At 34.2% G+C, this 11,393-nt stretch overlaps 1 protein-coding gene across 1 annotated transcript; it reads left to right on the top strand.

Moving 5' to 3' along the window:
- The first annotated feature begins 9,140 nt into the window (after positions 1-9,140).
- On the top strand, positions 9,141-10,659 carry LOC112015565 (zinc finger CCCH domain-containing protein 23). Its single transcript, XM_024047974.2, has one exon. The coding sequence runs from the start codon at positions 9,211-9,213 to the stop codon at positions 10,279-10,281; it is 1,071 nt and encodes a 356-aa protein (XP_023903742.1). The 5' UTR covers positions 9,141-9,210; the 3' UTR covers positions 10,282-10,659.
- The last annotated feature ends 734 nt before the right edge of the window (positions 10,660-11,393 follow it).

Genomic DNA, 11,393 nt, shown 5'->3' with positions numbered 1-11,393 from the left:
ATGTAATTTTGTAAAGTTGTATAAAAATCACTACAGTTATAGTAAATATGTAACTTTGCTTTATTTTAAAAATACATAGTTAAATATAGCAACTATGTATCTTTACACTAATACTATTAATTTTGCATTTAATTTTCGAAAAATGTTAATGGATGCTTTAAAGGCATTAATTTGAGAAATATTTTTATAAATTTTTTTTGGGAAAAGAAAATTTAATTTTTTTTTATATTCTTAGTGAAATGGTTATTAATAAATGCTCTAATTTCATATGTTAAAAACTCCCTTAGTTACAACCTAGGAGGTTGGCTGAGTTGGTTGGGCTCTCGGTCTCAATGTACTTGTACTGGGCTCGACTAGGTGTACTCCCTAGTTCGAGTCCTGCTACCTACACTTTGAAAAGAATTTCCTAGTCTAATGCTTTACCCCTTCGTGTGCTCACCCGGCGCGAACAGCGATTCGTCTCTAGTTAAAAGCCTTGAGAATACACTGTGCGAGAGCAAAAAAAAAAAAAAAAAAGTCCCTTAGTTTTTTATTCTTTCTTTTTTATTCAACTCGCTCTTACACAAGCACGAGCTCTTGTTATGACTTATGTCCAGTGGTTAAGGGAGAGTAGTCCGTGCGGTTGCCGGTTTTATTTTGTTGTTTGTCTTGTTTTTTTCTGCACCGACCTTAACCATTAGGCAAAACCATTAATAGAGCGACCTTAATTATTGTTACAAATTTATTTGTGGAAAGGAATCAATGTGGTCTATATAAATTCTGGTTTGTTTCGCTTGTAATAGGATAATCTTGTGAGTGAAAATGATTGTGGTGTTTTGTTCTAATTATTCTTCACCATTTTTGAATTCTAAGCATATTCTTATTTGGTTTTAAAATGTAAGAGCAATTGCATAAACACTCTTAATAATGAAAAAAAATATTATAAGCTCAAAATTCACCAACATTAAAAGCCATGTAATTTTGTAAAGTTGTATAAAAATCACTACAGTTATAGTAAATATGTAACTTTGCTTTATTTTAAAAATACATAGTTAATATGGCAACTATGTATATTTACACTAATACTATTAATTTTGCATTTAATTTTCGGAAAATGTTAATGGATGCTTTAAAGGCATTAATTTGAGAAATATTTTTATAAATTTTTTTTTGGAAAAGAAAAATTAATTTTTTTTTATATTCTTAGTGAAATGGTTATTAATAAATGCTCTAATTTCATATGTTAAAAACTCCCTTAGTTATAACCCAGGAGGTTGGCTGAGTTGGTTGGGCTCTCGGTCTCAATGTACTTGTACTGGGCTCGACTAGGTGTACTCCCCAGTTCGAGTTCTGCTACCTACACTTTGAAAAGAATTTCCTAGTCTAGTGCTTTACCCATTCGTGGGCTCACCGGGCGCGAAGAGTGATTCGTCTCTAGTTAAAAGCCTTGAGGATACACTGTGCGAGAGCAACAAAAAAAAAAAAAGTCCCTTAGTTTTTTATTCTTTCTTTTTGTATCATGAAGATAAAAGAAGATAGTGGATGGTGACAATGGCAGCTCCATGACTTTTTTTTACGGTGGTCATTAAAAAACTTAAATTAATTTTTTTTTAATAAAAATAAAACTTGAATATATTAATATTGCCAAAAAAAAAACTTGCAAATACTTAAAATTTTAAAATTTCCTTCAATATACACAATTAAGCAATCATTAAACTCCTGATCTACTTTTCAATTATCAACTTATTGCTTAAATAGGTAACAATATAAACAAAAGTGTATTACCTTTTTGGGAAAATGTATCACATAAATCAAACAAATTCGGTTAAAGACTAAAGCAAGCACTAACAGACTAGCTATTTGAAAAGTATGCATTTTTTAATATATAAAAAATAGAGATTTTAAAATATGCTTGTGGGGGATAAGGGGGTCAGGCCCAAGTTAATGGGCCGAATACCCAAGAGATGACTGTTTCACATCCGAAGAGAAAGATGCGGAGAATGCAGGGCCCAGAGTGAAGTGGAATCCTCCTGTAGAGAATCATCGCTGTCCGAGGAGGATATCTCCAGTCCGAGGAGGGCATCACCTGTCCGAGGAAGATGTTTTACTTTGATATGATATCGGAGACTAACTGAGTAGGGGAAAAGCCTGATTGATTGTCTGAGGACTCCACCTGATCAAGATAAGCTCAAAACATATTTAGGAACGATAAGGATGAGGAAATATCTGAGGGAAAGGCTGCTGCCACCGTATTCAATGCATTGCAACAGCTTTTCTGGCCGCATTTATGTGGAGAAGACCTCTGAACAGTGCTTCCTAACCTACCGCCACTCACACAGAGATGAAAAGAAGCTGCCTGACGTGACAGGTACTTGAGCAAGTTCATGGATGGGGAGCACGTGGACGGTAGAGATGAGGGTGAGAGTGACTATATAATAGAGGGAGAGGGTTTGAAACAAACCATGGAATGTATGGAAACTGATCAATGAATAGTTGAAAGAGTGATAATCCTTTGTTATTAATCCCTTGCCAACTCTAGTTCTTTGACCCATACTCTACAAATTAATTGTCCTTGGGTTTACGTAAAGAATTTGAACCCTACAATGCTCTTTTAAAAACACAATTTAAAAAATCAAAATTAAACATTTGATTTGGGCTTTTAGGCTGATTCGTAGTTGGGCAATTTTTGAAAGTGTTGTATCCATAACATTTTTGCAACACTTACACAACAAAGCTAGATGGTGAGTCTTTACTAGTTCTAATTTGAATATACCATTGAATTTTTTTTTTTTTTTGTCCACTAGTAATAACCTTCTACTTAGAATTTATTGCAAAAATGTTATGAAATATTGTGAACAAAGCATTTCTCGCAATTTTTGGTTCAACGTTCAATGGACCAAAATTTTGGAGAAGTTGAATTAATTTTTAATGGGCTCAAATTGTTATTTAAGGTGTTTAAGTTTTTTTTGGGTGATCAAGTTTTATTTATTATTTGTTTTTCATGGTGGTTAACAACCATATTAATTTAAAATTCAAATTTTTTAAGGTATATTAAAAATAAAATTCAAGTCAAGGTGGTCATCAATACACTTGGCGCTGCCCTAAATGGTAATGGTTATTGTGGGGGGAGAAAAACCCAGCCCAGCTTATTCGGCCCAAGGCCCTAAAAGAGGAACATTCTTCATCCGAGGAGATGAAGCCTTCAGTCGGAAGCCCACGCCAATGGGGGATGCCTGGAGACGAACACGTGTACCATCCGAGGAGATGCTCATACGTCGAGCAGTCATGAGTCCTCGGATCCGAAGAGGTTTGATCAAACGCGAGTATGGGAGGTTCAAGTGATCTATTTGACAAGTGTAAGGAGGGAGAGGAACCTCGAACACACATGAAGATAACAGCAACAGGGGAATATCAAGGAGGCGTACTTCAACCACCACATTAATGCCCTGTACCTACCTTTCTGGCCGCATTTATGTGGACAGGACACCTGAACGGTGCTTTCTCAGCTACCGCACTCACATAAGGCTAAAGGTGGGATGATGGGACATGTACTCGAGTGGATGCCTGGATGATGAACAAGTGGACGGAGGAGATGTAAGAAGGTAATGCTATATAAGGGAAGGGTACCTCTGATGGAAGGGGATCGAAAAACAGGAGAGAGAAAGGGTACTTAGATGGTTGTAGCTCCAGCAATTGTAACCCTTGATTATCAATGAACAACTTCTCTTCGGACAGAGTACTCATATTAGTCCGAGAGCACATTAATTCAACTTCTCTCATTGGTGTTGCTGTTTAATACTGTCATTTTCATTATTTGCCTAGCCCTTTCGCCCACTCTCTACAAATTTATTGTTTTGGGCTCAGAGGGTTCCAAATCCATACCTCCTTGGGCTTGGGCCGCAAAAACTGACCCTACAGTTATGTGTCAAGAAATAGAAACAATTATAATAATTTTAAAAATTTGATATTTTAATAAAATGTAATGTAAAATAAATATATAAATGAGGTGTTTTAAAAAGTGAATACATAAAATAGGTAGGTTCTTATACGAAAATATACATTTATTTGTGCACAACTTGATGCAAATATTTTAAATACTTACGTAGAACCTAGATTTCTATTAAACCATGGGCAAAGCCAATAATTTTGCTATGGGTTAAACTGAGATATCAAAGTCTAATTAAAACAAAATTAAAAAACAATTAAGGCGATGTTGGTTTATTGACCACAAGGTCCACAACCTGTGTGTTGATTTAAAAACAAAAAATAAAAAACAAAAAGTATAATTAAAAACAAAAAAACAACTGGCGTTGTTGGTTTATTGACCACAAGGTCCACAACCTGTGTGTTGTTTTACATTGATCCTATATGTGTGTGCTTACCTTAAAAAATAAATTGAATTAGTAAACTAACACCACGTTAATATTTTCATTCAAATTCTATTCTTGAATTTTGCAAAATTATAGATTTTAATCTCTTTAATTATATATATCATCTTTTTATATTGAATTAGATAGATTTTCTTGGAGTAAAAATGATGTGCCGTAAACTCAGTAGCCACTAAGCATATTTGGGCATTCATTGAATAGTATTGCTCTTATCCAATATTAGAATAAGAGATTGAATATATGTGTATGTTGAGGACAATAAATCTGTGCCAGTTATTTGGTAAAGAGAAAATAAGTGATCCTGAAACTTAAAAAAAAAAAAAAAAAAAAAGATCCTGAGACTTTATGGTAAAGCCATCTCCATTTGATGTATAGTCCTTACTTTAGACTCTTTCTATCCACTTGAAAGATTACCCTTTAGAATTTTATGATCAAAATTTGCACGTCAATTGCTTGATACCTCCATTTGATGTATAGTCCTTACTTTAGACTTTTTCTATCCACTTGAAATTAAGATTACATTGATTGCTGTCATGTAGAAATTGACGCGCAATTGACTATATAAATAAGTAAAAAATTTGGAATCATAAATTCACTAAGGTTGTGTTTAGATTCGATGATTTAAATCCAAAGAATTTTAGGATCCATTACTAGCATATATTACTTGATATAAAATTTAAGAGCATTTGATAATTAGCTTGGGGATTTTGCTTAAATTATGGATTTAAAATAATTTCTTATACCTAATATTTTCAAATCTATATATTAATAAAACTCAAATTCATCAATACATTTCATAAATGGAAACAAATTAGGCATCTCGTGATATATTCTATAAAAACAAAAAATCTAATCTTCTATTTAAAATTAAAATTCTCTATCAATTAACCATAAGTGAAAGTGTAAAATATATACAACAAATATAAAATATGTTGCAGAGACTAAAATTATAAAGAAGCCTTGTAAATCCATTAAATGAGAAAATCTAACTTCTTAGTTTATATTTTATGTAATAATGACTTGGGTGATTTTAAAAACACGTAACTGGCCATTTGGTAAGTGTGTGTTTAAATAACAGTTTTTAATTTTTTTGGAATACGTGTGGTAAAAAAGTGTGTGAATTGTCATGCATGTAATATTTTTTAAAAACTGAAAACATAGTATATAAGTGATGTACCAATAGCCCTTGATGTCCTAAAAGATTTTGTTGTATGTTGTGTTGATGACCCTTCTAAATTTATAATCCTAAAAGATCAACATTTGGAAGTGTTCATAAATAATATAAGGACCGGATGAACAAAGGATTACTGCAAATTTCGAACTTATTAATTGGGGATAATTAATTAATTACATGCATTGTACAAACAAGGAATTCATTTTATAATTATTGCAAAATCTATTCAGTGATAAAATACATAATAAGAAGATAAGTACTACTGTCCCATCCCCTTATTGTTGATCTTTGGTTTCTTTATAGGGTGTTTCAAAGGTTTGTTCATTTCAAAAGAAATCAATGAGTTCCTTTCAATAACTTCCATAACGTATCATTTGCTTCTTTTGAAAGGTCAATATTGTTTTTTTTTTTTTATATTTTTTTTTTACTTTAATGGAGGATAATTTTGAAAATTCAATTTTGTTATTTAAAACCAATGCATTGCACGATATTCTTTAAAAGTCTTAGATTTGTTATAAACATATATATAAAAATGTTTAATTTTTTTCGAACCATATGAGGATAGAAATATATTCTACACTTGCTTGCATAGTTATTAAACTGGGCCAGACGTTAACCTGATCTATGAGATGGGTCACTGGGTCACTAGTTCAATCAGTGGGTCATCGATCGAATCACATGGTTAAATAACAAGATTTTAAAAATTAAATATATATAAAATTAAGTTTGAGAAATTATAACTTGAATATGTAAATTTAAAAAGAAAAAAGAAAAAAAAAAAGGCATATTCCTAAATTAAACTCGTCATTATAATTCAAAATCAATGTTTCATAAGCAATAATGTAAGAACCAGGTTTGAATTCTAAGCACACTGTGTGAATGAACTTAGGCCCAAAAAGGCCCAAGACATTAAATTTGTAAGGAATGGGTTTGAATACTGGATGTAGTTGATCAAACAACAGCTAAATGGATCCAACTGATAAGAGAATAAAAAGAAGAAGAAACGTATTGAAGAAAAATTATCCTCGGCAAAGTCCGAGGAGGTTTGATATTCTTTATTAATCTCAAGTTCAGTTACAAGTTTGTTTATTAGATGCTACAGTGTTTCCTCTCATGAATTCTCGATCCCCCATTTTGGTTGCCACCCTTCCCTCATATACCCCATTTCTTTTTCATCTCCACCTTCCACGTGTATGCAGGATGGTCGGTGTTGATACTTGTCCCATCAACCCCTCCCATAAGTCTCCACGTAGTAGCTGTAAAGCTGAAACGCACACATTAATGCGGTTAGGGAGTTAGCTGCAGAACATTTAATGCGAAGGTAGCAGCTTTTGTAGATACTTGTTGTTTTCCTCTTCTCCTCTCCTACCCAATGTCTGACTTATAACCGTGATGCAGTCTGATAGAATGTTCAGGACGGTAGGATGTCCCTACTGATCTCGAATCCACATTTCCAATATGACTTTTCTTCTCGAACATCTTTTGGACTATCATGTACAATCCTTATCTCTTCCTCTTCTACCATTCTCATCATAACATTGTTTAACCATCGTCGGATAAGTGAATATCCTCAGACTAGGCCATAGGCCCAATATATACAGTTTTAACAGTACCTTTTGCCTATCTGGCCCCCACAAATAGCATTGGAAATTCTATAAAATTCACAAAGAAAATAAACAAATGTCATGAGATTGCAACAAAGTCTTTGCTAAAGAAAATCTTGTTACAAGTTTAAAAATTATGTACATTAAATAAATAAAAAGGAAAATCTCAGACTCTAATGTGTATTTCGCTCAATCTCTCACACACTCACACTATACACACACACACAAAATAAATAAATAAATAAATAAAAATAAAAATAAAAAACAAAAGATGCTTAAACCAAAAAGCAATCATGAAATAAAGTATAAAAAAAAACGTAAACAAAAGAAGATAATTGGTGGCATAGAGTTATATTGTCATACTTACATGCGCTAATTGTTGGCCAAGTACATCTTATTAGACTTCAAAGCATAAAAAAATTTATGCATAATAGCAGCCCATAGCAATAGGTTTTAAGAATTGTGAAAACTGAAAAGTGAAACAATGTTTTTTTTTGGATTTTTTTAGCTTTTCTTTTGTTTAAAATACCATATTATCACACATTTAAATAATAAAATAGTCAATAAAGTGGATCTATTAAGATAATTTTACACAATTCACAAACTTGACCAAGTTAATAAAATCCAACTGAGCACACAGGTTGCTTAAGGCCCCGCTTGGGAGGAGAGAATAAAAATGAATAAAAATAATAATTTTAGAATATTATTCCCTTCTTTTGTTTGGGAGTTTTAATTGAGAGAATGGAAAGTCAATTTCCTTATTTGGGAGTTTAAGTAGGAGGGAATGGAATGGGTAGGAGAGAACACTCATTCCTCTCTATTTCCTTAAAACCTAAAATTTTCATTCTCCCCGAAATTTGGAGGAATTGGAGGAAATTTTCATTCCCTTATATATTCAACCATTTATTTTAAAATATGGGTTTAATAGTAATATTGTCATAAAATGATTCCATTCTATTCTCTCCATATTGCTCTAAAATAAGATTACTTACATTCCATTCATTTTCATTCATTTCTATTCATTTATTTTAAAACATTCAATCAAAGTTACTTAATTCCATTATATTTCATTATTTTACATTAATTTCCCTTACTTGGATACATTTTATTCCATTCCATTATCTTATGATCATCTTATTCCATTCCCTTATGAACTCCCAAGCGGAGCCTAAAACTCACCAGGTTGCTTAAAATATCACATCATTTGGTATATAAATTAATATCTATTTTTAAATTTCTCTATTTGTTTCAATGTTAATATTTTATAGGAAATGAGTCAATTTTCAAAACGTATTTTCCAGAAAGCTATTTAATTTTTCTATATTTGGTAGCAATTTTTAATATGTTATAAAAATGGTCTCTAAAATTTCCTTCTTTAACTTGCTGTGAGATAAATTTTTTTCCAAAAATATTTAGCGAAAAATAATATCTAAAAATAAATTATATTATTTTTTATGTTGACCAAAAAGACTAAAAATAGTTTTTCTTTGACTCAATTTTCTTTTGATACTATCAAATACTGAAAATGCGAAAAACTATGCTTTCTGCTATGAGACGTCTACCAGACGTTAGATTTTTACTACAATGATATTATTGATTTTTTACTAAACAAGAAGGTGATATCAAACACTGAAAATGCAAAAAATCATGTTTTCTGTTGCGAGACATTAGTTTTTTACTACAACAATATTATTGTTTTTTTTCTAAATAATTAGGTGATCTTATCAAAAAAAAAAAAAAAGGTGATATGTAATAATCATATATTAAAAATGTAAAAATCACCATAAATTCCAAAACAAAAATACAGGTAGGATCGTGATCTTTAATCAATGGTACCGAAGAGGAGGACACATGGTAAGAAAACTGAGGCGTCCCACTCTATAAATTAAACTCCTAAAAGGACGAGATATTTCAACCTAACCGTGGTTAATATTAACCAAATCAGGGTAAAGGTAAAGGAGTCTGTTTCTCTCTCCCAAAGCAGTTTATATTTCAGAGACAGACACCATAACCTCACTGACTATCCCAAAAAAACCTGTAAGTCCTATTCAGACCCAAGTTCACGATGATGATTGGAAATCCAAATCCAACGGTCCAAGTTCCTCCGTGGGACCCATTCGATGATCAAGCGTCTCAGATTTCGTCCCCAATGGCAAACTTCTCCGTCAACTATAACGCCAATGCCGGTAACGGAGACCACTCTCTTTTGCTTGACTCCTTCGCCGCCCTCCACCGTTACTTGCCGTCGAACGAGAACGACGAGTCGTACTCGTTTTCGGACGTCGTACAGGACGCGTTCTCGTGCGACCAATTTCGGATGTACGAGTTTAAGGTTAGGAGGTGCGCACGTGCGAGGTCGCACGATTGGACGGAGTGTCCGTACGCGCATCCTGGGGAGAAGGCTCGTCGGAGGGACCCACTGAAGTACCATTATTCTGGAACGGCGTGTCCTGAGTTTCGCAAAGGGAATTGTAAGAAAGGTGACTCGTGCGAGTTCGCACATGGGGTTTTTGAGTGTTGGTTGCATCCGAATCGGTATCGGACTCAGCCCTGTAAGGACGGACCGAGTTGTGGTCGGAAAGTCTGTTTCTTCGCTCACTCGCCGCAACAACTCCGAGTCTTGACTCAACAGAGCGGAAGGGAAAGTGGGTCGAAGTTTGTTTCATCGCCCACTTCGATTCTGGTGTCGCCACCGGTTTCTCCCCAGTCTGACTCGCCGCCCTTGTCGCCGACTGAAGGTGGACTCGGGGGGTTTGGATCGGGAAAATCGGTGAGCGAACTCGTTGCTTCTATGCGGAAGATGAAAATGGGCGGTTGTGGCGGTTGGGGGAATCAAGTGGGGTCACTCTCGCCATCTGGGTTCGGGTCGCCCCGTGCGTCGATTGTCCGACCCGGGTTCTGTAGCACGCCTTCGACTCCTACGACTCCGACTCGGAACGTGGCTCGTTCTGGACTCGGTCCATTCGACCTGTGGGAAACGAAGTGTGAGGAAGAGCCAGCGATGGAGAGGGTGGAGTCTGGGAGGGGCTTACGAGCCCAGATGTATGCTAAACTCAGTAAGGAGAACTCGCTCCGACGAGTTGACTCGGCCGTGTCTGGTCCTGATTTTGGTTGGGTGTCGGAGTTGGTTAAGTGAATTGACTCACCGAGTCATTTCCGTTTTAAGTATATATATCTTTTTGGGCTTTAAGAAATCGGTGGCCTTTGATTCTTCTGACTCTGTAAATATTATGTTGATTTTGGACATTTTTCACTGTAAATGCTCACTGGGTTGGGAAGAGAGATCCGAGTCTCTGTTTTGTGGTTCTTCCCCCAAGATAAAAATGGCAACTCTTTTTGTACAGACTAAGAAGGATTTCTCAGACTGCCGAGGAATGAGTAGCATTTGGTTTGATCAATTTGTCTATGATTTGTATTTTTAACTTTCTTGAATCTCTGTCTAATTTTCTCGGAGTATTATCATATCATTGTATATGTTTTTGGCAATTAAATGTATTGTTACATATTATCTTCATCTTGTTTTATTTGTTTGGTTATTTTCGTATCCAAATTTTGTTGCATATTTTCTTCATCTTGTGTTCAATTGTTTCTTTATTTAAGTACCCAAATTTTGTGGTACGTTATAGATTTCTCGACAGACTAATCATATTGGTTATAGATTCTCGACAGACTAATAATAATGCTGACTAAAAAGGTGAGCATGAATTTCATTTAGATCATGGGTTTCTTGTGTCATATCCGTAACATTTATAAAAAAAATAATCACGTATCACTCTTGTATCCATCTAATTTCACTTGGATTCATTGTATCTGTCTAATTTTCACTTGGGTTCATTGTTTGGCCTTCTATGGTATTGCATGCAATATGAATACGACATATGTCTGAAAATGATCACACGATAGTTTTGAACCTTTTCTAATTACATTTTGGAATTTAGGTTCGGCTTGTTCAATTTTGGATGCGACACAAACACGACATGTTTAGAGTTAGTGGATGTCTGTTTTATATTCAGCCTAATTCACTGGAATACTGGATGAATACCTTATTTCTACTTGTGTTCTGGTCTGGGATGTTATGCCATGTTTCATTTTCTTTGGTCTTCGGTTAGTACTCGGATTAGTTCTAGGAAGCCAATCAAACTATTGACAGTGATTTCCTGCCCTATTAGCTTTGTTGATGTTTATTAGTACCCATAAATCTTATATGGTGTGGGTGTTTATCTTCTTGAAATGTTGTTTTCTATCTTG

This window comes from Quercus suber, unplaced genomic scaffold (genome assembly GCF_002906115.3).
Source record: "Quercus suber isolate HL8 unplaced genomic scaffold, Cork oak 2.0 scaffold_70, whole genome shotgun sequence".
NCBI classification, from domain to species: domain Eukaryota; kingdom Viridiplantae; phylum Streptophyta; class Magnoliopsida; order Fagales; family Fagaceae; genus Quercus; species Quercus suber.
This window is presented reverse-complemented; position numbering and strand designations above follow the sequence as displayed.